Source organism: Phacochoerus africanus, chromosome 11 (genome assembly GCF_016906955.1).
Source record: "Phacochoerus africanus isolate WHEZ1 chromosome 11, ROS_Pafr_v1, whole genome shotgun sequence".
Classification (NCBI taxonomy): Eukaryota; Metazoa; Chordata; class Mammalia; order Artiodactyla; family Suidae; genus Phacochoerus; species Phacochoerus africanus.
Genome location: NC_062554.1, coordinates 36134450 through 36161545, shown reverse-complemented (window position 1 = coordinate 36161545; position 27096 = coordinate 36134450). Strand labels below are relative to the sequence as shown.

General features: G+C 37.8%; 1 protein-coding gene across 1 annotated transcript in view; it reads right to left on the bottom strand.

Moving 5' to 3' along the window:
• CUL5 (cullin 5) overlaps positions 1-27096 on the bottom strand; it is an 86839-nt gene that overhangs the window by 12731 nt on the left and 47012 nt on the right. Inside the window, 6 exon segments of the mRNA XM_047752156.1 lie at positions 882-1013; positions 2091-2223; positions 13371-13435; positions 16984-17091; positions 17337-17467; positions 19084-19177. Of these exon segments, the coding sequence (XP_047608112.1) occupies positions 882-1013; positions 2091-2223; positions 13371-13435; positions 16984-17091; positions 17337-17467; positions 19084-19177 (663 nt within the window).

Below are 27096 nucleotides of genomic sequence, written 5' to 3'. Positions count from 1 at the left end.
ATAAATGAAAGACATATTCATTGATGTTATGCTAATATAACTCAAATTCCATTAAATGAACTAAAAGGAAGAGACTTAAAATATTCTGTTATAAGAATTTAGTCTTAATTAGCATTGATCCTCCTAAACAGGCCATCACTTTTTACCTATTGGTTCCTTTTCCTTTACAGATGTACCTATTTACAAATATCTCTATGGACAAATATTTAGTACAAAAAACACCTAAAAAATGATTTGTCCAGAAGGTCAGTTTAAATGAGAGTGGAGATACAAAAAGACTGAAACAAAAGAAGCAAAGCAAGAGCAAAGGTGCTTTACTGAAAGTCTTTATTAAGGAGTTCCCTTCATGGCTCAGTGGTTAATGAACCTGACTAGTATCCATGAGGATGAGGGCTCGATCCCTGGCCTTGCTCAGTGGGTTAAGGATCCAGCATTACTGTGACCTACAGTGTAGGTCGGCAGCTATAGCTCCCATTCAACCCCTAGCCTGGGAACTTCCGTATGCCCCAGGCGCACCCCTAAAAAGACCAAAAAAAAAGTCTTTATTAAAGTAATAGGAGTTCCCATTGTGGTGCAACAGATCCAGTGCTAAGGTAAGCTGTGGTGTAGGTCACAGATTCGGCTCATATCCTGTGTTGCTGTGACTATGGCGTAGGCCAGCAGCTGTAGCTCTGATTTGACCCCTAGCCTGGGAACTTCAATGGCCCTAAAAAGCAAAAAAAAAAAAAAAAAAGATAATATGCCTTACTTTATAAGAATATACTATATTCTTATAAAATGTTCCTTTATTTCAACATTAACAATATCACCAAAAACCTAAGCACACATACGAACCATGTACTATCTTAAGAAAACCAAATATTTTTTAAACATTTACTTACTCTTAGCCACTCTACCATATTCTCTTCAATTTCACTATCAGCAGAGATGTCTAATATAAGACGGCGTGTCAAATGAGCTTTGTGGTATCTCATAAAAACGTCTTTGTTTTGTACGTATTTAAGTACCAAGAGCTGTATAGAAAACAAAGTTTACTTTCATTTATATACACTCTTAACCACCACTCTCATTTAGAATTTTCTATATCCTCAACTGTCAAATTTCAGAAATTCATATCAGCATATACAGATAGTGACCTACAAAATTGTCCATCTCTGAAAATAACCAGTCCTGACATACTACTTTAAAAGTTAGCAAATTTGAGATGGTAACCAAATAATCTTTTAATCTCTATAAACATCAATTTTTGAGATTTTACATTAAAATGAAATAAAATTTTACATGAAAGTCAATGGTTCTACCCCAATTCTTCCTTCCACGTATCTTCTTCACTTTTTTCTAACACTAATCTTCTCTTTTTGTCTATACTTTCTCTATATCTTTCCTTACTAGTTTTTTCCTCTTTGGTTTCCTGAGCTTATATCATTATGCTAACAGCACAAATACAAATGAAAGAAATCAATTTTTTAATCTACACTCATTCATCCCTGGTTATTTATTCTGGGCTCTTACAAAAAGAAAGAAGTGAAAAACTCCCATTCTTTCAACTATCATCCCAAACACTATCAGCTAGTTCCATTCCCCGCCCCTCTCCCCCCACCTTTTGGTCCTTTAATAGGAGCTAGAATTTAACTTTTAAAAATAATCAAGAAAGGAGAAGAATTAAATGCTGTTTGCCTTTCTGGCAGCTATAGAATAAAAATTTTCAGAAAGGAGCTCCCAATATGGTGCAAAGGGGCTGTGTCTCTGCAGCACTAGGACGCAGATTCAATCTCTGGCCTGAAACAGTGGGTTAAAGGACGCAGAGTTGCTGCAGCTGTAGCAGAGGTCACAACTGTCTGGGATCTGATCCCTGGTCCAGGAACTCCATATGCCACAGGACAGCCAAAAAACAAAAAAAAATTTTTTTTTCTCCCCAAGAAGAAAAATAATTGCTCTATAGAGACCCTCACTGGTAAAATGAATTTCATAATATTAGCTGCTTATAGATATACACTTTAAAAAAATGATACTATCACAGAAAGCCTTATAAACAAAACACAAATTCAAAGAAAATTTAAAATTCTGAAATCAAAAGAAAACTTAAGTACCACTTCTTTAAGCTTTGCTTCAATCTCTTCAGAGGTTAGTTTTTTGCTTAATGGTGTTTTTCTTAGCAACATGTCACAATAATTGGCAAGCAGCTCAGGACATTTTGATTCAGGCTGAGTTTTTAATCCCACCCTAAAAACAAATCGAAAGAGGTTAATGAAAAACAACCAAATTGGCAAATATTTTTTCTAAGCCAATTTTTCACAAACAGATTTCTTGTATAAATTCAACACGATTGGAGTAAGCAAGGCTACACCTAACATGCACAGTTTAAGGAGGCACCACTCTTAGGTTCCCAAAAGTGCACTTGTAGAGTGGGACCACCTTAAATTGTGAAACCTTAGTGCTTCCTTGCCTCACTCTAGTGGCAGCTTTGTCAATGATCTTTCCTAGACTGTATTCAAACACTTCTTTATTCAACAATTTCAAAAAATTGTAAACCCTTGCATATTTGTAAGTTAACAGTGAAAACATTTATTAAATGCATTAAGATAAACTGTAAATTCACTCTCTGAAACATATACAATGTAACCTCAATTCCATGATGATATCAGCCATTTTTAAAAACCTGTAAACACATTTCCTTAAACAATGAAATTACATCTCTATTTCACTGTTCCAATGAAACTTTAAAACCACTGTATTGTACTCTATACCAGAAGGACTTGCACTTACACTTGATCCTATTTCTCTAAACTACATATGTAATTTAAATTCAACATTTTAAAACTCATTATGTATATATAAAATTAATTGTTAGCAGAAATGAGTTATCTAAATTACTATAGGTCCACACCTAACCAAATCAACATAATTACATTGTGTATGTATAAAACACACGCATATGCAAAATTTTTCAATGCATTCAACTGGATGAAATTTTTTTCTTCCCAATTATGAACTCAGGAATCATCACCAATTTTACTTCCATTTTTTATATTTTTATAAATGTCTTCTCCCTGAAAAATCTTAATCACATAAGTAAGTAGATAGGACCAGAAGAAGTTTTTCTTTTGATGTTATTCAATTCATTCAACACCTCCTGAGTTATTTGCTAAGAAACACATACTGATTAACAAAAAAGTTATTTTCTTTTTTTCTTTGTCTTTTTGCCATTTCTTGGGCCGCTCCCGGGGTATATGGAGGTTCTCAGGCTAGGGGTTGAATAGGAGCTGTAGCCACTGGCCTACACCAGAGCCACAGCAACACGGGATCCAAGCCGCGTCTGCAACCTACACCACAGCTCACGGCAACGCCGGATCCTTAACCCACTGAGCAAGGCCAGGGATCGAATCCACAACCTCATGGTTCCTAGTCAGATTCATTAACCACTGTGCCACGATGGGAACTCCATTAAAAAAGTTATTTTCAATAATGGATCAAACTAGCCATTGATTGTTGAAAGCAAAGAATTAGAAACCACCTTGCAAAAAAAATAAAATATGTAAACATTAGAAATTCATTTTGTAAACATCAATACAAATATTTCAAAATATTCCTTTCTTACACAACTTGGAGGCTTTTTATAATCGAGGCAATACACCATATACTAAGAATGAGGAGAGGTGTATGTGCCTTTCTTTATTTAATAGAGAAGAGTAATTCTGGAAAGAAGTAGAAACTGCAATGATACTTCCACCAGAGGACTCAAGTTTTAGAAAAAAGTAGATATGGAGTTCCTGTCGTGGCTCAGTGGTTAACAAACCCGACTAGTATCCATGTGGACATGAGTCCAATCCCTGGCCTCACGCACTGCGTCAAGGATCCACCGTTGCCATGAGCTGTGGTGTCAAAGACACAGCTTGGATCCGGCATTGCTATGGCTGTGGCATAGACCAGCAGCTATAGCTCTGATTCGACCCCTAGCCTGGGAACCTCCATATGCATCAGGTATGGCCCTGAAAAGACAAAAAAGAAAATAAATAAATTAAAAAGTAGATGTGAGAGCTGAGGATTGAGAAAGTGATTTCCTTAAAAGTACCCACACTGGCATACTCTAGGGAAGTTTGAAGACCACTAACTTACTTCACAAGAATCTATCCATCTCCTCCAATCTGCCAGTGCCTAGCTTCTGCGTGAACTACTGTAATTAACTGCAGTGGTCTAGCTCCCTTCCTTCAACACAACCTGTTGAGAAGACAGCTGTCAGTCTTTTATTGTTTTTTCTTTGAAGATACTGTGTCATTCCCCCTGCTCTCCAGCTGCTTTAGTGTTTTTTATTTTTTTGTTTTTTTCTCCAGTTTTTAGCTGTTTTACTATGATGCGTTTAAGAATGGTTTGATGTGTATTTATCATGCTTGGGATTCAAAGAGGTGCTTTATTGTAAAGGTTGGCATCTTTTGTCAATTTCGAAAAATTTGGTCAACAGCTGGTGCCCCCTTTTCTATGATTCCAATTACATACTGCTATTGGTATTTTACCTTTTCTTAGGTAACAATTTCCACCTATCTGTCCATTAATATGTCATTTATTTGTTATAACTTATGCTCTATTTAAGATTATTGAGATAGTCACATAAAATTTATCCATTTAAAGTGTGCAATTCAATGTTTTGAGTATATTCATAACGTGCAATCATCATCAATATAAAATTTTAAAACATTTTCTTTCTTTTCTTTTATTTTATTTTTTCGTCTTTTGTCTTTTTAGGACCACACTTGTGGCATATGGAGATTCCCAGGCTAGGGGTCGAATTGGAGCTATAGCTGCAGGCCTGCACCATAGCCACAGCAACACCAAATCTGAGCTGCATCTGCGACCTATACCACAGGCTCACAGCAATGCCAAATCCTTAACAGACCAAGCCAGGCCAGGGATGGAACCTGCAACCTCATGGTTCCTAGTTGGATTCGTCTTCTGCTGTGCCCTGATAAGAATTCCTAAAACATTTTCTTTACTCCAAAAGGAAACTCCATAGTCATTCATTAGTAGTCAAATCTCATTCTCCAGCTATTCCTCTGTCCTAGTCCCTGTTTATAACTTTCTATCTCTATGAATTTCCTTATTCTGGACATTTCACATCAATGGAATCATATACTATGCCACCTTTTGTGACTGACACCTCTTACTTAGCATAATTTTTATGACTCATCCAGATCATAGCACATATCTGTTTATTCTTCCAAAAATCATCTTTATATCAAGGTTAAATGCTTTCATATATTAGCCACTTCAAGTGTACAATTCAGTGCCATTAAATGCATTCACAATGTTCTGCAAAAATCATGACTATGTCCAGGACTCTTTCATCATCCCAAAAAGAAACTCAATACTCATTAAACAGTAACTTTCTTTCTTTTTCTTTCTTTCTTTCTTTCTTTTTTTTTTTTTAAGGGCTACACCTACAACATATGGAAGTTCCCAGGCTAGGGGTCAAAGTGGAGCTATAGCCACTGGCCTATACCGCAGGCACAGCAACACCAGATCCAAGTCGCATCTGCGACCTACACCACAGCTCACTGTAACACTGGATCCTTAACCCACTGATGGAGGCCAGGGATGGAACCTGCATCCTCATGGATACCAGTCAGATTAGGTTCAGATGAGCCATGGCAGGAACTCCTAAATAGTAACTTTCCATTCTCTCCTACCCCTAGCCCCTGGTGACATCTATTCTATTTTTTGTATCAAGAAATTTGCCTATTCTAGAAATCTCATATAAATGAAATCATACAAAATTTGTCCTTTTGTGTCTGGATTTTTTCACTTAGCATAATATTCTCCTTCACACTGTAGCATTATCAGAATGTCATTCCTTTATTTATTTTTATTTTAATGATTTTTACTTTTTCCATTATAGCTGGTTTACAGTGTTCTGTCAACTTTCTACTGTACAGCAAGGTGACCCAGTCACACATACATATATACATTCTTTTTTCTCACATTATCATGCCCTTTTTATAACTAAATAATATTCCATTTCATAGATATACCACATAGCTTATCCATGCATCAGATAATGGACATTTGCGTTGTTTCTATTTTGGGGCTGTTAAGAATAATGCTATGAACATTCACGTACAAGTCTTTGAGTGGATGTATATTTTCATTTCTCTTGGGTATATATACCTAGGAGTAGACCCAGCTAACATGTTACCTTACATCTTCACCAACACTTGTTAATGACTTTTTAATTTTAGCCATCCTAGTGGACATCAATGGTATTATCACTGTGGTTAAGCTATTAATCATAATTATTTTAAAGTTCATATTTACTAGCTACAAAACTGGAATCATCTGAGAGTCTGCTTCTAAAATGATTTTTCTCTTAGTTGATCATAAGTTTCTTTGCCATCACAACACTACTGATGTCAAACTGAATACTGGGCACTGCATATAAAAGAATCAGAGGCACCAGATGAGGTTTATCTTCCATTAAGAATGTGTTCACTCTTCATTCTGCTATGGCTGATCACTTTATTCCAATCAGGAACTATGTTGGTTCAAGGATGAGCTATAGTTTTGGTAAGAATCAGTCTACCTCTGGTTAGCCAATGAACCCAAGGAATGTTCCTCCTGGGATTTCAATTGAGAGCCTAGTGAGTTTTTTAATTCCAGTTCTGTGTGACCACCAAAAACTCTACTGTCCCCCATCAATACTGTCGAGCTGGAGCCAAATCTAGATTCTCAGTTGCTTCTTTTCAGGGAAACCCAGATATACAGCCTCAGCTAACCTCTGAAAGGTTCTTTCTCCTTCCTCCGTCCATCCCTTCCTTCTTTCTTCCTCTCTCTCTTTTTTTTTCCGATATTTTTAGTGCTACACATGCAGCATATAGAACTTCCCAGGCTAAGGGTCAAAATGGAGCTGCAGCTGCCAGCCACAGCCACACCAGATCCTAGCTGCATCTGTGACCTTCACCACAGCTCACAGCAATGCCAGGTCCTTAACCACTGAGCAGAGCCAGGGATCAAACCTGCATCCTCATAAATACTAGCTGGGTTTGTTACTGCTGAGCCACAATGGGAACTCCCTCTCTCTCTCATTTCTTTAATTTTCTAATACTTTGATCTAGGTGCTTCTGTAGCCTTTTTTTTTTTTTTTAAAGACCATACCTTCAGCACATGGAGGCTCCCAGGCTAGGAGTCAAATTGGAGCTATAGCCCCTGACCCACACCACAGCCACAGCAACAGCAGATCTGAGCCACGTCTGCAACCCACACTTCAGTTTGCAGCAACACTGGATCCCCAAACTGCTGAGGGAGGCCAGGGATCGAATCCACACTCTCATGGACACCAGTCAGGTTCATTACCACTGAGCCTACAATGGGAACTCTGTTTCTGTAGCTTTTTAAATTTTAATTTCCTATTTTTTTTCAGCTGCACCTTTAGAATGCAGAAGTTCCTAGGCCACAGATTACACCCATGCCACAATGGTGACAATCCTGTATCCTTAACCCACTGCACCTTCTAGGAAACTCCCTAAAATGAATATTTTCTAAATATATCTGATATTTCTGGTTGTTCTTAGTGGAAGTCTTGGCTCACCATGAACTACTCTATTCCTACTGTAGTGGTAAATGCGTATTTGTACTAAGTTTTTCCACGAAGAAATTTGAGGAGCAGTGACACCAAAATAGCAATGAAGACACCTAGAACAAGATTTTTGTCCACGAAATACCATAGTCCACTAAAAGGAACTAGGACTTCATGAAAAAAAATGGCTGATTCTGAGGCTAGGTTACAGAAAGTTCAAAGTGAGTCTGGAAATCCTCATTGTGCCAAAAAGAAAGGAAGAATTTACCATCAAAAGGACCCAGAAACAAGTTCCCATTAGTGAAATCTAGGATAATTTGAAAAATTGAAATAAAGAATAAAAGTAAATTACAATACATTTAATTTAAAAAAGTAAATTATGAGTCCATACTGAGATGATAAAGCAATGTATAAATTGGAAATTTGATGAGTAATAATGGGATCTTTACATAGGTTTTTTTTTTTTTGTCCTTTTATTTCTTTTCTTTTTTTTTTTTTTTTCTTTTTGGCCATGCTTATGGCATATGGAAGTTCCTAGGCCAGGGACTGAATCAGGGTCACACCTACAACCTATGCTGCAGCTGCAGCAACACAGGATCCTTCAACCCACTGTGCTGGGCCGGGGATCAAACCCACTCTTCTGCAGTAACTCAAGCTGCTGCAGTTGGATTCTTTTTTTTTTTTTTTGGTCTTTTGTTGTTGTTGCTACTTCTTGGGCCGCTCCCGCGGCATATGGAGGTTCCCAGGCCAGGGGCTGAATCGGAGCTGTAGCCACCGGCCTACGCCAGAGCCACAGCAACGTGGGATCCGAGCCGCGTCTGCAACCTACACCACAGCTCACGGCAACGTCAGATCGTTAACCCACTGAGCAAGGGCAGGGATCGAACCCGCAACCTCATGGTTCCTAGTCAGATTCATTAACCACTGCGCCACGACGGGAACTCCTGCAGTTGGATTCTTAATCCACTGCACCACAATGGTAGCTCCTATATATTTTGGAAGGAGGTGGGGGTAGGGCTGGGACTGACTTGGGAATGGACATGAGGTAACTTTCAAGGATAATGAAGATATTATATATCTTAATAGGGATATAGGCATTTGTCAAATCTCACAAAATTATACACTTAAGATTTATGGCAATGACTGTAAGTAAATTTTATCACAAAATAACCAATCCACTGCACCACAATGGTAACTCCTATATATTTTTAAAGCACCTGTCAAAAAATACTTAATTACAAAAAGAGAAAAGAATAACTAAGATCTGGCATTGTCATGAGCTGCGGTGTAGGTCGAAGACGCAGCTCGAATCTGGCGTTGGTGTGGCGTAGGCCGGCAGTTGTAGCTCCAATTGGACATCTAGCCTGGGAACCTCCATATGCCACATGCGTGGCCCTAAAAAGTAAAAAAAAATATATAAAAATACATAAAAGAATACTATATCATGGAGTTCCCACTGTGGTTCAATGTGATCAGTGGCATCCAATGGCGTTCTGTGATGCAGGTTCGATCCCCAGCCTCGCACAGTGGGTTAAAGATCACGTGCTGCCATGGCTGTGGCATAGACTGCAACTGCAGCGTGGACCTGATCCCTGGCCTGGGAACTCCATACGCCATGGGGAGGCCAAATAAGAAAAAACAAAACATCATGAATGTTTTTTTAAAATGTATTTCACCACAGGAAAAAATAAGGAAGAAAAACTTTTGGTCATTTCAACACAGAAAAAGTATTTGTACTTATGACCCTAGCCAGTACATCAAGACCAGAGAAAGAAATAACTGGTACAAAGATGAGAAAGGAAGAAATAAAACTGTCTTTATTCAAAAATTATATGATTATTTACATAGGAAATCTTAAGAAATCTAAAAAATAACTACTAGAACTAATAACTTTAACAATGTAACAGGATATAAGATCAACATATAAAAATCAACTATGTTTCTAAATACTAGGAAAATCCCAGAATATCAAAAGCACTTGTGGAAAAAAAAAAGAACAAAGTTATGCCACCTGGCTTTAAGACTTACTGCAGAACTACATTACTTATCACTATCTGTAACAGCCTAAGGATACCCATATAAATCAATGGGATATATTAGAAAGTCCAGGAAAAATATATAACTTAAAGTCACTTGATTGTTTTGGAGGAGGTCCCGTTGTGGCTCAGTGGTTAACGAATCCAACTAGGAACCATGAGGTTGCAAGTTCGATCCCTGGCCTCGCTCAGTGGGTTAAGGATCTGGTGTTGCCATGAGCTGTGGTGCAGGTTGCAGCTGTGGCTTGGACCCCGCGTTGCTGTGGCTCTGCGGTAGACTGGCAGCTGCAGCTCCAACTGGACCCCTAGCCTGGGAACCTCCATATGCCGTGGGAGCGGCCCTAGAAAAGGCAAAAAGACAAAAATAAATAAATAAATAAAACTAAAATAAAGTCACTTGATTTTTGACAAAAGGCACCAGAGTAACGTAGTGAGAAATGGAAAGTATTTCCAACAATGGCGATGAAACCACTTGCTATCCATATGGAAAGAGAAAAAAGAAATTTAATCCCTAACTTACATTATATGCAAATATCAATTTAGGGTGGCTTTAGACCTAAAGGTGAAAGCTAAAAATTATAAAGCTTCTAGAAGAAAAGAGAAGATTATCTTCACATCCTAGTGGTAGAAGTAGACAAAGGTTTTCCTAAATAAAACAGAGAAAGCAAAAACCACAAAAGCAAAGAGTTTATCTTATAAAGTACCTATATACAGAATATATAAGAACTCATAGTTCACTAATAAAAAAAACAACCCCAAAGGGGAAAAAAATAGGCAAAAAACTTGAACAGACACTCCATATAGAAAAATATAAGAATGCCAAAAAAAACATGAAAAAATGTTCACTACCAATATCATGATGGAAATGGGAATTAAAACTATATGAAGATGATACTACATACAGCCAGAATGACTAAAATTTAGATGATAACACTAAACATGGGTGAGAATAGGATTAACCGCTACTTTCATACTTTGTTAGTAGGAGTGTAAAATAGTACAACCACTTTGCAAAACAAACCACTATGATATACAAAAACATGGATAAATCTCAAAAACACTATGCTGAGTTGAAAAAAGCTTTATGCAAAAAGTACATATTGTATGAATTCCATTTACATGTAATCTTAGATCAGGCAAAATTAACCTATGTTGAAAAAACGAGAACAGCTGCCTTTTGGAAGGAGGTGGGGATAGGGCTGGACTGACTTGGGAATGGACATGAGGTAACTTTCAAGGATAATGGAGATATTATATATCTTAATAGGGATATAGGCATTTGTCAAATCTCACAAAATTATACACTTAAGATTTATGGCAATGACTGTAAGTAAATTTTATCACAAAATAACCAAACACAAAATTCAATTAATGACTGCATGCTGAAGTGTTCAGGGAGTCAAAAGTTATTGATGCCTGCAAACTCTATTGAAATGCATTTTCTTTGGTCATGTCTGTGGCATGTGGAAGTTCCTGGGCCAGGGATGGAATCCACACAACAGAGACCCGAGCCACTACAAGGACCATGCCAGATCCTTAACTCGCTGAGCCACAAAAGAACTCCTGATATACATTTAAAAATTTGACTGATGGATGTATAGGGAGATATTTAGGAAAGCAAGAGAGTTACTTTAAAGTTTAAAATTTTTCATTTAAAAAAATGCTGGGAGCAGAGCAGAATGAGGAAGACCTTTATGTGTTCATATGAACAGCTCTCCAAAATAACTGCTGTATGTTGCATATATTTCACAATTGATAAAGAGAACTCAATAAACGCCCTTCTCAATTATGCCAATTACTACTATAAAGTTGCATGACCCCTTTCACTGTAAAAGTACTCAAATAACTTATATAGCTCAAGAAAGACAAAATGAAAATGATTTTAAACACCCTCCCCAAACCTAAACAATTACTTTTCCTTCTTTTTTTTTTTTTTGTCTTGCCTTTTCTAGGGCCGCTTCCTTGGCATATGGAGGTTCCCAGGGTAGGGGTCTATTTGGAACTGCAGACGCCGGCCTACACCAGAGCCATAGCAACGTGGGATCTGAGCCATGTTTGTGACCTACACCACAGCTCACAGCAACGCCAGATCCTTAGCCCATTGAGCAAGGCCAGGCATCGAACCCGCAAACTCATGGTTCCTAGTCAGATTCATTAACCACTACACCACACAGGAACTCCCTACATTTCCTTCTTAGGAAATGTTATTTTCAAATATTTTAGCATTATTCATTTACTTATTTTGCTTTTTTAGGGCTACACCCACAGCATAAGAAAATTCACAGGCTAGGTGTCAAATCAGAGCTACAGCTGCTGACCTATGCCACAGCCATTGTAACACAGGATCCTAGCCATGTCTGTGACCTACACGACAGCTCACAGCAAGGTCGGATACTTAACCCACTAGTGGGGCCAGGGATTGAACCAATATCTTCATGGATACTAGTCAGGTTCATAACTTGCTGAGTCACAACTGCTATTTTAGCATTATTTATAAAGTTATTTAGAAAAGCAATTCTCAGCTAGAAATTACAAAAGATTTTTCCAATTAACTTTTAGTGCTACTTAGTACTACTCTGAAGATATAACTAGCTCAGATTAATATTTCATTAAATTCTGATTTTCAGATTTGTCTACAATAGAAGTTGGTGAAAAATAAATCCACCTTACTTGAGAGATGAGATCTCATCAATGAAGATTAATTTTTTTTTCTTTTTACAGCTGCACATGTGGCATATGTAAAGTTCCTAAGCTAGGGGTCAAATTGGAGCTATAGCTGCTGGCCTACACCACAGCCACAGCAACTTGGGATGTGAGCTGTGTCTATGACCTACGCTACAGCTCATGGCAATGCTGGATCCTTAACCCACTGAGCGAGGCCTGGGATGGAACCTGTGTCCTAACAGATACTAGTTGGGTTTGTAACCTGCTGAGCCACAATGGGAACTCCAAGATTAATTTTTTTAAATGGTAATACATTAGAGTTTCCTGGTGGGGTACTGGTTAAGAGTTGGTGCTTTCACCACTGCCGCCTGAGTTCAATACTTGGTATGGGAACTGGGATCCCACATCAAGCTGTGGTATGCCGAGTCCAAAACAAAATGTAATATAAAAATTTATATTAAAAGTGATTTCCCTTTTTTTATCATTATGGTGAACTGAGTCATATTCTATTTTCTATAAGTTATAAACTAACTTTTGTGAATAATGAGGAGAGAAAAACAAATAGAGATTTCGAAAAAATTAAGAACAAAATTTTTTTTCTACTTAGAAAAATAAGGTCAGGAGTTCCCATCGTGGCTCAGAGGTTAACGAACCTGACTAGGATCCATGAGGATGCAGGTTCAATCACTGGCCTCTCTCAGTGGGTTAAGGATCTGGCGTTGCCATGAGCTGTGGTGCTAGTCACAGAGGCAGCTTGGATGTGGCATTGCTACGCTGTGGTGTAGGCCAGCAGCTGTAGCTCTGATTCGACCCCCAGCCTGGGAACCTCCATAAGTCACAGGGGCGGTCCTTAAAAGCAAAAGATAAAATTTTTTTTAAAAAAATAATAAGGTCAACATTTTTTGGTCACCAAAGAACAGAATATTAAAATTTAAAACTGAGACAGTTTTTAATAATCAAAAGTAGCAAAAATTATAATGGTTTAAAAAAAACATAAAACAAACCTGATAGGATTAGGGAAATAGGAGATTTTGCATATTCCATAACATATAATACACTCCAAATAAAAAGGAAGAATTTTAACATACGATTTAAAAAAAACTTACCCTTTTTGCTTCAAAGGTAATTCAAGTTTAAATATGGTAGCATCATTAACAACTGCTTTATATGCCTGGAAATAATAACGTAAAATATAAACATTATTTTTAAAACTTATAGCTAGATAAACCATTACAATATCAAAAACATATAAAATATAAATTAGCTTTTATTTTTAATGGTGTATCTGGCCCAACAAAACTTTTCAAATCAATGACTTCAGCATTTGCAATGTAATGATTATAATTATTCTTTTGGGGGGTTTTTTTTTGGTTTTTTCGTCTTTTTTTTTTTTTGTCTTTTTGCCATTTCTTGGGCCACTCCTGAGGCATATGGAGGTTCCCAGGCTAGGCGTCTAATCAGAGCTGTAGCCACCGGCCTATGCCAGAGCCACAGCAACACGGGATCCGAGCTGCCTCTGCAACCTACACCACAGCTCACGGCAACGCCAGATCCTTAACCCACTGAGCAAGGCCAGGGATTGAACCCGCAACCTCGTTGTTCCTAGTTGGATTCGCTAACCACTGAGCCACGACGGGAACTCCTGGTCTTTTGGTCTTTTTAAGAGCACACCCGTGGCATACGGAGGTTCCCAGGTTAGGGGTCCAATTGGAGCTGTAGCTGCTGGCCTATACCACAGTCACAGCAATGCAGGATCCGAGCTGCCTCTGCAACCTACACCACAGCTCACAGCAACACCATATCCTTAACCCACTGAGCAAGGCCAGGGATTGATCCTGAGTCCTCATGAATACTAGTCGGGTTCGTTAACCATTGAGCCACAATGGGAATTCCTACCATAATTTGTTTTTTATTGGCCAAGTCCATGGCATGTGGGAAGTTCTGGGCCAGGGATAGAGCCCATGCCTCAGCAGTGATAATGCCAGATCCTTAACCACTAGGTCACCAGGGAACTCCTACAATTCTCAAGTGAGGTCTTGACATTGCCTGACAACAACACCATTTTCTCTTTTCCACACATTCTCCTAGAAAACATTTTCATATCACCTCCTTTCTTTTAAAATCGCCAATATTTCCTCCCACATACATACTCTCAATTGATGATGTGGCTTCCTATTTTATTGAGAAAACTGAAGTAATAAGAATTACCTATTTCTCCTATATGATCAATTTATTCCCTCTCCATTACAGACCTGATATGCATACATATTGTTTTTCAAATGTTAAAAATTCTCTCCTGGCTTTGTCCACCTTCAGCTACTGCTCCATTTCTCTCTCTCTTAGCCAAGTTCCTAGAAGAATTATCTAACTCAAGATCTTTACTTTCTCTGCTATTATTCTTATTGAAAACTGTTCTAACAGACTACTACTCCAACCGTTCTTTTCAGTCATGCACAACCTCCATGTTGCTCAAGACAAGAGGTTAATCCTCATCTTATTTGACCTATTTGCAGCATTTTAAAGCAGCAGATCAGAAGTTCCCATTGTGGTTCAGTGGGTTGAGAACCTGACTAGTATCCATGAGAATGTCAGCTCAATTCCTGGCCTTGCTCAGTGGGTTAAGGCTCTCATGTTGTGTGGCTATGGCGAAGGCCAGAAGCTGCTACTCCCATTCAACCCCTAGCCTGAGAATTTCCATATGCCACAAATGTGGCCCTAAAAGGCAAAAAAATTAAAAAATAAAGCAGCTTTTCATGCCCTCCTCCTAGAAAGTGCTTTTTTCCACTTGTTTTCCAGCACAGCACTCTCCTGGCCATTCTACTCATTGTCCTTTCTCTCATGAAAGATGGCTGGTTCCTCAATCTTTCTGATACCCAGGATTCCATATGCTGCAGGTGTGGCCATAATAAGAGGAAAAAAAAATTCTATCAGCATATATGCTAAAGCTCCCAAAATTACTTTTGCAGGCCTTTCCCCTGTGTAAGCTCCAGATTTGATGTTGCCACATAAATATATAATAAACATTTCAAAATTAACCTGCCAAAACTAAGTTCCTAATCTCTCTTCAGCCATGTCCCCAAAGTCTGTTTCTCCCATAATCTTCACCTTCCCTAATCTCAGCAAGCATATATTGCTAACTGATCACACTGATCTAATTGAGTGTTATCCTTGCCTGGTCTCCTTCTATTTATTATATCCCACATCTGATTTCATTCATAAGTCCTGTATAGTCTATTTTCACAACATCAGAATCCAACAACTTTTGGCTACCTACCTCTGCCTATTACCTTTCTGGGCTGAGTGTCCATCATTAGTTAACTGAATTACTTAAATAGGTTCTTAACCCATATTCTTGCTTCCTCTCTTGTCCCCTTCAGTCTATTCTTTTGCAGCAGCCAGGTGATCCTAAATATAAGTCAGATTCTATCATTCTTTTCAAGATCTTTCTATGACTTTCTATCCTGCTCAGAGTGAAAACCAAACTCCTTACTATGGCTCACAGTCTTACATGATATGGCTTCCTGTTATCTCTGACTTGATTTCCTACTATTTTTCCCCCCTCAGTCTACTCTGGCCACAAACAATCTCTTTTTTCTCTGGTCCTGGAACATGAGAGGTGTTCCTGCCTTAGAGCCACTGCATGTGCTGCCCTGTGGCTTTCAACTTGACTTGGATGTCATCTCAATAAGGTCTTTGCAGGAGTTCCCATTGTGGCTCAGCTGGTTAAGAACCTGACATAGTCTCTGAGAGGATGCAGATTTAATCAGTGGGTTAAGGATGTGGCATTGCCACAAGCTATGGTATAGGTCACAGACTCAGCTGGGATCCTGTGTTGCTGTGGCTGTGGTGTAGGCCAGCTGGTGTAGCTCTGATTCAACCCCTAGCCTGGGAACCTCCAGATGACGCAGGTGCAGCCCTGAAAAGCAAAAAAAAAAAAAAAAAAAACCCACCAAATTAAGGATAATACTATGTTTCATTATCATTATTCTATAGTATAAAGATGGGAAAGATGATATGGAAAGCAAAGACAAATGTGCTAAAACTCTCACAAGAGCCCTATGAAAGGAAAGAAGACAGAGAAATCAACTCTGTGAGCTTGGGACATGATGTGAGGGAGGCAGAGTATCAGGGAAGTTCTAGGAAAAGTATACTTTGAGCTGGGTCTTAAAGGAAGGATGATGAGGAATTTAATAATTAATAATATTCAAAACTGGTAAATCATTCTTGAAAAAATGAGGGAGAGCAATTTTCTAGCTAAATTCTGGTTCACAACATACACAATACTTATAAAAGCATATAACAAACCAAATATAATAAAGACAGTTGCCCTCTACTGATGAAAAATCAGAGTTGCTAGAGTTTGTTTTGGTTTTTTTTTGTCTTGTTCGGGCCATACCTGTGGCATGAAGAAATTCCCGGGCTAGGGGTCGAATCGGAGCTGTAGCTGCGGCCTACACTGCAGCCACAGCAACACAGGATCTGAGCCACATCTGTGACCTAACACCACAGCTCACGGCAACACCAGATCCTTAACCCACTGAGCAAGGCCCGGGATTGAAACCGGGTCCACATGGATACTAGTCAGGTTTATCATCACTGAGCCATGACGGGAACTCCAAGCGCTGCTAGGTTTTGTAGTTTGTACTTTTTAGCATAACGATGCAAATTCCTTATTAAAATTAAAGTATGATAGTAGTGTTAATATACAGAAATATATACCTTGTCTCTTGCAGTAAGAAATCGTGGATCATCTTGAAAAGCTTCTTTGACAAGTTTACTAAATCTATTAAATAGTGTAAGTAACTGCTCAACATATTTCTCAGAGTCCTAAAAATAAAGTTTTATATTCAATTAAGTTTGTAAAAAGAAAATAACACAAAAATCAGAAAATATAAATATAATTTTAATAAAACACTATAGCTTTAAAATTTGGGAAATTTTATGAAAGTTTTTTCTTAAAAAAACGTATTTCAACATTACTGTTTGCCATCAGTTACTATTTTAAACATCTAATCTTGCATTTGAAAAATAACCTTGGTATACATCCACCATTATCACGGAGGAAAACTTACAGTAGTAATGGTTTCAGCAGCTGCTACCATATCCGCAAGGCCTGCACTAATGATATGCTCCTCCAAGTCTTTCAACATCGGCTCTATCCCATTAGGAACTTTGTCCATCAAGGAAAACATCAAATGTAATTCTGAAAGGACAAAACACACGCATAGAACCATTTCATCCATCAGAACAGGTTTTCTCTTTGATTTGTATCATGGGTCTAAAATGTCTATGATAATAAGAGTGTGGGGAAATATTCGTTGGAAATTGATATCTGGGGGTACAATCAGTTTAGGAGTTATTATATAGTAAGTACTATAACTCCCTGATCTACCTTCTCAGTCTGACAAAAATTACTTTTAAAAGAAATTCTAGTTAAAGTGATCATACATTGCAAAATCCAACTCCTCTTAAAAAGCGAGTCATTTGACCTTCAATGCCAAGGAATACATTTATTCTAAGAAATACAAAAGTTTACACAGAAGATTTGTACATTTCATAAAGTAGATGTAATATTAAATACACAGCCACATCAATAAGGGATAAAATAATCATGTCCTCAGATTATTCAGAGTAATGAGATAATATAAAACTGCATTCATAAAGAATTTTTCATTTACAAAAAAGGACTTTCTCTTATTATCCCATTTAATTGACCTTCACAATAATGTTACTTCACAGAACTGGTTACCACTAAATAAATCCTTTTGAAGGGAATCCAACAGGGATTAAACATAACTCTACTTAGCTTGGCATACTGAGAGTCAAATATTTCATTTAAGCCACATGAGAGACTTGTTTTTTTACTACAAAACTACTTCTGAAGGAATGTATAGACTTCACGTGAACTGAAACACACATCTTAAATGCAATCAGATTAAATGGGACTTTGCAATTTTATGCAATGAAATCTAGAGTAATACATCAAAATGTTAAAAGTAGTTATGTCTGAGTATGGGTAATTTTTACTGTATTCTTTTTGGTTTTAATGTACTTGATACCTTCCAAAATATACCTTTATCATATTTAAGTAATAAAAAAATTAAAGTGGAGTTCCCTTTGTGACTCAGGGGTTAACAAACATGGATAGGATCCATGAGGATGAGGATCCCTGGCCTTGCTCAGTGAGTTAAGGATCCGGCGTTAACGTGAGCTGTGGTGTAGATCGCAGATGTGGCTCGGATCCTGAGTGGCTGTGGCTGTGGCTGGTAGCTGTAGCTCCGACTCAACCCCTAGCCTAGGAACTTCCATATGCTGCAGCTGCGGCCCTAAAAAGCAAAAAAAAAAAAAAAAAAAATTTAAAGTAACAAAAATGCACTTCAGATATTTTAAATTATAAAATATTTGTGGGGAGAGGGATGAAGATTATCAACAAAGAGTGTTTTACTACTTTCTAAAAATATCTGCCACAAGTTTCCACATATAAGGCAAATTACCTAGTTCTAGCGTATACCATATGTTTAATCATTTAAATTAGCCTTTGAAAGTCTTACTTTTGAGTCCTACTTTTGAGAACAAGCTGAAATCTGCACACAAGCACACACACGTACGTTGATACTCAAGGGGGGAAAGTGCTTAATATATGTTTATAATCTTCTTTACAGCATTTCTAACTATGCTAAATATGATTTTAAGCACAGCTTGCCATAACAAAAATACCTATATATAAAAGAATCATCTAACGGCAATTTACTAAAAGCAATGTGTTTTAAAGATATCTTCTTAAAGGAGTATGAGAACTTTACGTGATGTTTTACCTACTTTCAGTTTCATTTCTCTTGATCATGCCTTGGCACTCTGCTAAGATAGTCTCTTTAAAGGATGTCACTAGGGCATTTACACAGCATTCCATGAGCTGAAAAACATCAAAAATTGGTCAAGGCTATTGTAAGCACAAATAAGGCACAAATCTATCCCACCCCGTTTTGCTTTATAGCTCTATAAAAACCACACTGTTCAACAACAGCAAAAAACTAAGTATGCTGAAGCAGATTTTACTTACCTTTACTAGAGGACTGCTGAAGATAGATACTCTATATTAGTTTACCAAAGCATATTCGTGCTAAGGAAAATGCTATAGAACTTAACTTAGGTTCTCTTTAGAAATTTTAATCAAAGTCCCCAAGGAGGGAAGGAAAAGAAATTTTTATTTTTTTAATTTATATTTAATTTAATCTATATATTTATCTTGCTTTTTAGGGCCATACCCGTGGCATATGGAAGTTCCCAGGCTAGGGGTCAAATTGGAGCTACAACTGCTGGCTTAGGCCACAGCAACGCAGGATCCGAGTGGAATCAGCGACCTACACCACAGCTCACAGCAATGCCAGATCCTTATCCACTGAGCGAGGCCAGGGACCAAACCTGCACCCTCATGGTTCCTAGTCGGATTCATTTCTGCTGCGCCACGATGGGAACACCAGAAATTTTTAATATACAAAACAAAATGAAAAAATAAACTTTGATGGAGAGAACCTGTATTGGAATTAGATTCTAAAATTCTAAAAGCATCAACATTCATTCAACACATAGTAGGCAGAGTTAGGATACAAGGAAGAATAAGATATAACCTCTGCTTTGGAGAAGATCACTGTCTTATTGAGGGTGGGAAGGGAGGCAAAAGTAAACAAATATAAATCAGGCGACAAAACACACCAAATAAAAACAAACAAAGGAACTAGTTTTTTTCTTGGTAGTTAATAAGGTCTCATCCAAAATCTAAACTGGATCTTGAAAAATAGATACAAGTCTTAAAACAGATTAGGTACTCTAGGAATAAGAAGCTGAAAACGGCAGTGAAGAGACAGTGGGAAAGACAGCTAGAAAGGTAGGCTAGAGCCAGATTAGGGATGAAAACCATGGATTGGGATTTTACTCTATAGGTAGGAAAGGTTTTAAGCAGAGGATAAATATAATGAGCTCTATTTCCCCACGAAGTCATTTTTAAAACATCATCTGGAGTTCCTGTTGTGGCTTGGTGGGTTACGGACCCAGCTAGTATCCATGAGGATGTGTGTTCCATCCCTGGCCTTGCTCAGTAGGTTAAGGATTCAGCGTTACCTCAAGCTGCAGATGCGGCTCGGATCTGGCATTGCTGTGGCTGTGACACAGCTGGCAGCTGCAGCTCCAATTCAACCTCTAGCCTGGAAACCTCCATATGCCACACATGCAGCCCTAAAAGCAAAAAAAAAAAAAAAAAATCAGTCTAAGGGTAGCAAGATAGCTGGCACTGAGTGGTAGAAGACTGGCAACAAAGCTGCTGAAATGTTCCAAGTAACATGGTCAGAGTCTAGAACTCTGGTTGGCCCTCAGGAAAATCCACCCTACCCCACCACTACTCCTTTGTGTCATGTATTTACTCTTCTTGAAGGTACCAAGCAAAATGAATAGGTTGTGATTACTAATGCAAGATAAACTAAGGCTGAAAGCTCTCTTCTGAGAAACTGACCATTTATCTGTGGAAGGGAATTATATGCCTTTAAAATTCTTTGCTAAAAATTCCTCTTGGAATTGACATAATGTTGATAATTACTGACACTAAATTTAGGTAATGGAGATTCATTATACTATTCCACTGTTCAAAATGTTTTAAAATTTTCCGTAATAAAAGGTTTTTCTAAAGTCCCTTTTTGAGAATTATGTTAACAATTTTAAAGTCCATATACGTCCATTTCTGCCCTAAGAACACATGAAATGGTTGAGAAATTTCTGCCCTGCCAGGGTGAGAAACTCCACCCCAATTACTGAGTTATCTCATTCTATAGCAGCTCTGGAATATGTACAACTGAACACTCAATAGAAAATAGGTAAATCTATCCATACAAAACTAATGAAGAAGAAAGAAAGAGAAAATACAATTAAAATAGGCTCTAAACTTCAGTCACTTCATCTCTGGTCTCTAGTTCACTGAAAATTTATACTTGAACACAGTTCATGAGTAATCCAAATTGTGCAGACTCCAAAAATCTGTTTCAGTCTGTTTGTTGTGAAATCAGCTTTAACGGTTGTGACTAGCTTTTAAAAATAATAATATGAAACAACAGGAGTTCCCGCTGTGGCGCAGCAGAAATGAATCTGACTAGGAACCATGAGGTTGCAGGTTTGATCCCTGGCTCGCCCAGTGGGTTAAGGATCTAGCATTGCCGTGAGCTGTGGTGTAGATGGAAGACGCGGCTCGAATCTGGTGTTGCTATGGCTCTGGTGTAGGCTGGCAGCTGTAGCTGCTAGCCTGGGAACCTCCATATACCTCGGGTGCGGCCCTAAAAAGACAAAAGACAAAAAAAAAAATCAGAGTGCATCACATATAATAACAATGAATATTATTTCATAAAAATTCTGTTTCAGCTATGAGCAAATAAAGTGTACACAAAGTCACAAGAAAAAAAAATGTAATTCTTGGAATTCCTGTCATGGCACAGTGGAAACGAACCTGACTAGGATCCATGAAGATGCAGGTTCGATCCCTGGCCTTGCTCAGTGGGTCAAGGATCCAGCATTGCCGTGAGGCTGTGGTGTAGGCCAGCAGCTACAGCTGCTATTCGACTCCTAGCCTGGGAACCTCCATATGCCATGGGTGTGACCCTAAAAAGCAAAAAAAAAAAAAAAAAAGTAATTCTTACTGCAGGTTATAATGACGATTAAATGGAGAGGCTAAATAGACAAGATAATTGAAGTAAACTGAGCAGAACTTAGCAACTGCCTAGATGAAGGGAGTTAGAAATAAAAAAAGGAGCTCCCGTCGTGGCGCAGTGGTTAACGAATCCGACTAGGAACCATGAGGTTGCGGGTTCGGTCCCTGCCCTTGCTCAGTGGGTTGACGATCCGGCGTTGCCGTGAGCTGTGGCGTAGGTCACAGATGCGGCTCAGATCCCGTGTTGCTGTGGCTCTGGCGTAGGCCGGTGGCTACAGCTCCGATTTGACCCCTAGCCTGGGAACCTCCATATGCTGCGGGAGCGGCCCAAGAAATAGCTAAAAAGACAAAAAAATAAATAAATAAATAAGGGCTCAGTGTGGCCATCGAAGAAGAAAAAGTACAAAATTCACTAAGGAAAAAAAAAAAGAAATAAAAAAAAAGTTGTTGAAGCAGTTCCTAGCTCGAAAGGTTAAACAAATTATTAAAATAATATCTTTTAATAAGCAACTACTCTGTACCAAGCATTGTGCTTAATGATTTATATACATTATCTCATTAACCCATATATCACTTAACCCATGACAACCTTATGAGGCAGGTATCTAAGATATGAGGAAACAAGCTTAGAGAGGCTTAGTAAGCTTAGAGGCTATCTAAGTACACAGATAGTTCCCAAGATTCTGAGCTGTAATGTGAGGCCAGATGTGGCTCCACAGCCCACAACTTTCAATACTACATTAAGAGAAGAAGTACATACTTACTAATGGCTACATGCAGAAAAATGAGTTAAGTGTTGTAAGGAATAGAGATATATAAAACATGGTTTAGGAGTACCCGCTGTGGTGTAAGAGGATCAGCAGCGTCTTGGGAGCCTTGGGAAGGGGTCTGATCCCCAGTCCAGCACAGTAGGTTAAAGATCTGTCGTTTCCACAACTGTGGCTTACGTTGCATAAACTGTGACTCAAATCTGATCCCTGGCCTGGGAACTTCATATGCTGCCAGGTGGCCAAAAATGAAAACAAAACAAAACAAACATGGTTTATACCTTCAACGTTCTTATAATCCAGTTGGGGATAAACATGCTATAGTTATATACGTACTTCGTACATAACAGAGGTGTATGAAAAGTTCCATTTCAACAATAAAGCAAAGAAATGGAAATAAACATGTCATCACTACACTATAAACTTCACAATTACAGAGACTATGGTCTGTCCATAGCTATATATTCATGGCCTCAATATAGCTGGTGTTTGATAAATAACAAAACAAAGCAATCTGAAATTTGCTACCCGGTCAAGCTATAAAAACATCAGGTATAGTGGAAATTCAAATAAGAGGAAATGGAGGATGTCTAGAGTATTTGGGGAGACTTTATTGAGAGATCCGTTATAATAATTCTGCAGGATGTGAATAGGCAGAAAAGAAGAAAAGTAAAACATTACTTACATTATTTTAAAAAAAAAATCCAATCAACCATACGTCAATAAAATACACACATACACGCACACACAACTTACAGAAAAAGAAAAAAAAAAAGAATAAGGTCAATAAATAAGGTAGTATTCCTTATTGGTAGAGTGACTCTTACTGAACAGTATTGTTAGAAAAAATAAATTAGGGCCAAATTATGAAGGGTCTTGAAAATTATAGGAAATAATGATACTATGCTTTTTGAATAAATGCTCAAAGTGACATTTACAAAAGAGTAGCCTGAACTCACTAAAGAAATACAAATGGTACATAATAACAATAAAGATGCCCAGCCTCATTAATAATTTTTTTTAGGGCCACACCAGTAGTAAGGAAGTTCCCAGGCTTGGGGTTCAATCAGAGCTGCAGCTGCCAGCCTATGCCACAGTCACAGCAATGCCAGATACTTAACCCACCGAGTGAGGCCAGGGATCAAACTCGCATTCTCATGGTTACTAGCTGGGTTCACTACCACTGAGCCACAATGGGAACTCCTCATTAGTAATTTTTAAGTGCACATAAAAAATTTTTTAAAATCTATGACACTGGAAGACTGGCAAAATTAACAGATTGACAAAACCAGATCAGCAAAGATAAACAGGCATATTGTTAATGGGAAAAGGAATTACAGCATTTCTGAATATCAGTTTGGTGACATAAAGTGATCTGCATACCCTTTGCTTCAGCATTTCCAGGAAATTCCATTCCAAGAGAATGCCACATGTGAGAAAAATGTATGCATAAAGATGTTAAGAAGATATAAGGATATAAAATCTAAAGATAAGCATATAAAGATGTTCCAGGAATTACTCTTTATATAAAAAACTTTAATAGTAATAAATAATAATGAAAACACACATCATTAGAGAATTAGGCATATTATAGTATATATATATACGATGAAATATATACAGACATTAAAATAATATAATAAGTGTTTAGAGTAAAAATGCACATCATAATTTTTTTTAAATGCTATAGGAAAAAAGAGAAAAAGAAAAAGAAAGAAAAGAAGGGAAGGAAAGGAAAAGAAGAAAGAGAAAAGGGAAAGAACAGAAAAAAGGATCAACGAAGCAAGTATGACAAAACGATGATCCTTACTGAACCTGTGGGCTGGGTTTGGGGGTGAGATTCATTATACTATTTTCTTTACTTTTGTAAATATTTGAAAACTCTCCATAATAAATTAAAAAAAATAATTATGGTATAGATCCATGTGTACTGAAAGCCCTTTAGAAAACTATCTTCCATAGGCAAAACAAAGAAGCGGGACTGCTCTCTCCTTATTTCCAAAGAGTTTTGTCCTAACAAGAGGGTCAGTTCCTTGAGGGCAGGGGACATGGTATTTTTTTTCTTCCCCATCATTTACCAGTTTTACATACAGAATGAACCCTAAATATAAACTTGTTATTTGAAAAATACATCTCGAATGGAAGGATAGTGATAAACCATCTCTCTCACCTTGTATTCCCTTTCTGTCTCCTTTTGCTAGCTTCCGTGAAGAAAAAAAACTTTTTGCCATATGTCATCAACTCCTGCATTTTGCCTGAGATGAGCACAACTTCTAAATCCATAGCAATCTCCCCAGAAGTCTGCAAGGTGAAACACTTTAACTATCAATGTGCTTGATGTTTTACCTTCCTCTATAGCAAAAGTCTTCAAAGATGATGCCTGCCATAAAACACAGCAGGCATTCAGTATTTGTTGAATGGATGAATGCATAGGTCTGTGAAGATGAAAGGTGGGATAGGTAGGCTAACTGATGTAGCAGACTCCTTTTTTAAGCGGTATTCAGTTTGTAGGATTAATGTTATTTCACTGAAGTTTGATAAAAAACAGTAAGAACAGTTCTGATTTTCATCAGTTATGTAATTCGGATAGAGAAGCTCAATTAAAAACCATCCTAGATTCCTCCACTTTAAGATTCTACTTTATCCTTATCAGGTCTTTAACCATACAAGGATATTTGCAATGTACTCAAGAATTTATTTATTCCATGAGTGGTAGGCTTTTTTTTTTTTTTTTTTGGTCTTTTTAGGACCACACCCACAGCATATGGAGGTTCCCAGGCTAGGGGTCAAATCAGAGCTGCAGTTACTGGCCAACGCCACAGCCACAGCCACAGCCACACCAGATTCGAGCCGCATCTGAGACCTACACCACAGCTCACGGCATTGTTGGATCCTTGACTCACTGAGCGAGGCCAGGGATTGAACCCGCAACCTCATGGTTCCTAGTCAAATTCGTTTCCACTGCGCCACGACAGGAACTCCTGCAGTAGGCTGTTCTTAAAATTAACTTATCTTGGCCTTTCTAGCTTGGTTAAAATTTCCCCCCTTTATAATAAAGCCAGTATTACTTGCTTCACTGCTTCACTTCTGAACCAGTTACACAAGTAACTCTTTATATAGACCAATGAAGTCAATTAGACTCATTTTGATTTTCTTTTTTTAAAATTAGTTGATTTACAATGTTGTGCTAATTTCTACTCTACAGCAAAGTGACTTAGTTACACACAAATATGCATTGTTTTTATAAGCCTTTCCATCATGGGCTATCCCAGGAGAATGGATATAGTTCCCTGTGCTACACAGTAGGACCTCATCTATCTATTCTTGCCTCCTTTGTCAAAGATGAATTAACCATAGGTATGTGGGTTTATTTCTGCACTCTCTATTCTGTTCCATTGATCCGTATGTCTGTTTTTGTACCAATACCACACTGTTTTGATTACTGTACCTTTGTAGTATTGTCTAAAGTCTTAGAGAGTTAATGCCTACTATTTTTGTTTTTTCCCCTCACCACCTTGACTTTTAAATACCACCCTTAATATACTAAACTACTTAAGGTTAACAAGTACTTTACTTACTTTAATGTTAATTTATGACTTGTGACCTTGCTGCCAAGTTTTTTTTTATCAGTTCTTTTGTTGTTGCATAGGCAGTGAAATATTCTCTATCTATCAGAGAATCAGTAAGCAACTTTCAGAAAACCACAGCCCTAACAGTAAAACTACCATGCCAGGCGCTATGATTAAATACTTCAATATGGTAGTTTATTAAACACAAGTGGGTTTTACACTATTTTACAGTTAATAAAACAAGGATCACAGAGGTTGAAGAACTTGCCAAAGGGCACACAGCTGGTAAAATGACAATGGAATTCAAATCCTCACCTTGTTCTAACATGTATGCTTCTAATCACTATAGTACACTGACTCCCCTATCAGTGCCCTGGTCATTGTGAAGAAATGAAGACTTGCCACTTCCGTTTCAGTCTTTATTCCATTACTCCACTATATAAAACAACCTATTTTATTCTAGTGTTACTTTGAAGATAGGGGCTGGTTCTAACTTTTAATCCACACTAGCACAAGGCCTGACATAGTTTAAGTGCATAATAAATAATAACTGAATGCCTTCAGGTAATACCAAGGTAGGTAGGACTACCACCTAAAATAGCTGCAGAAAAAAAATTGAAGTTGTTTTATTTTTTTTTTCATTCTTTTTCTCACTCTTATGCGTCACTTTTGCTATCAGTAATACCTCTTCAAGCAGCGCAGGTCTGAGGCCTCTTCCCTGATTTCACTAATATACCACTGTTGCTCATTAGCTATAGGCCCATCCAATCACAATCGAGCTTATTAGAACTGTGTATATAATTGGATC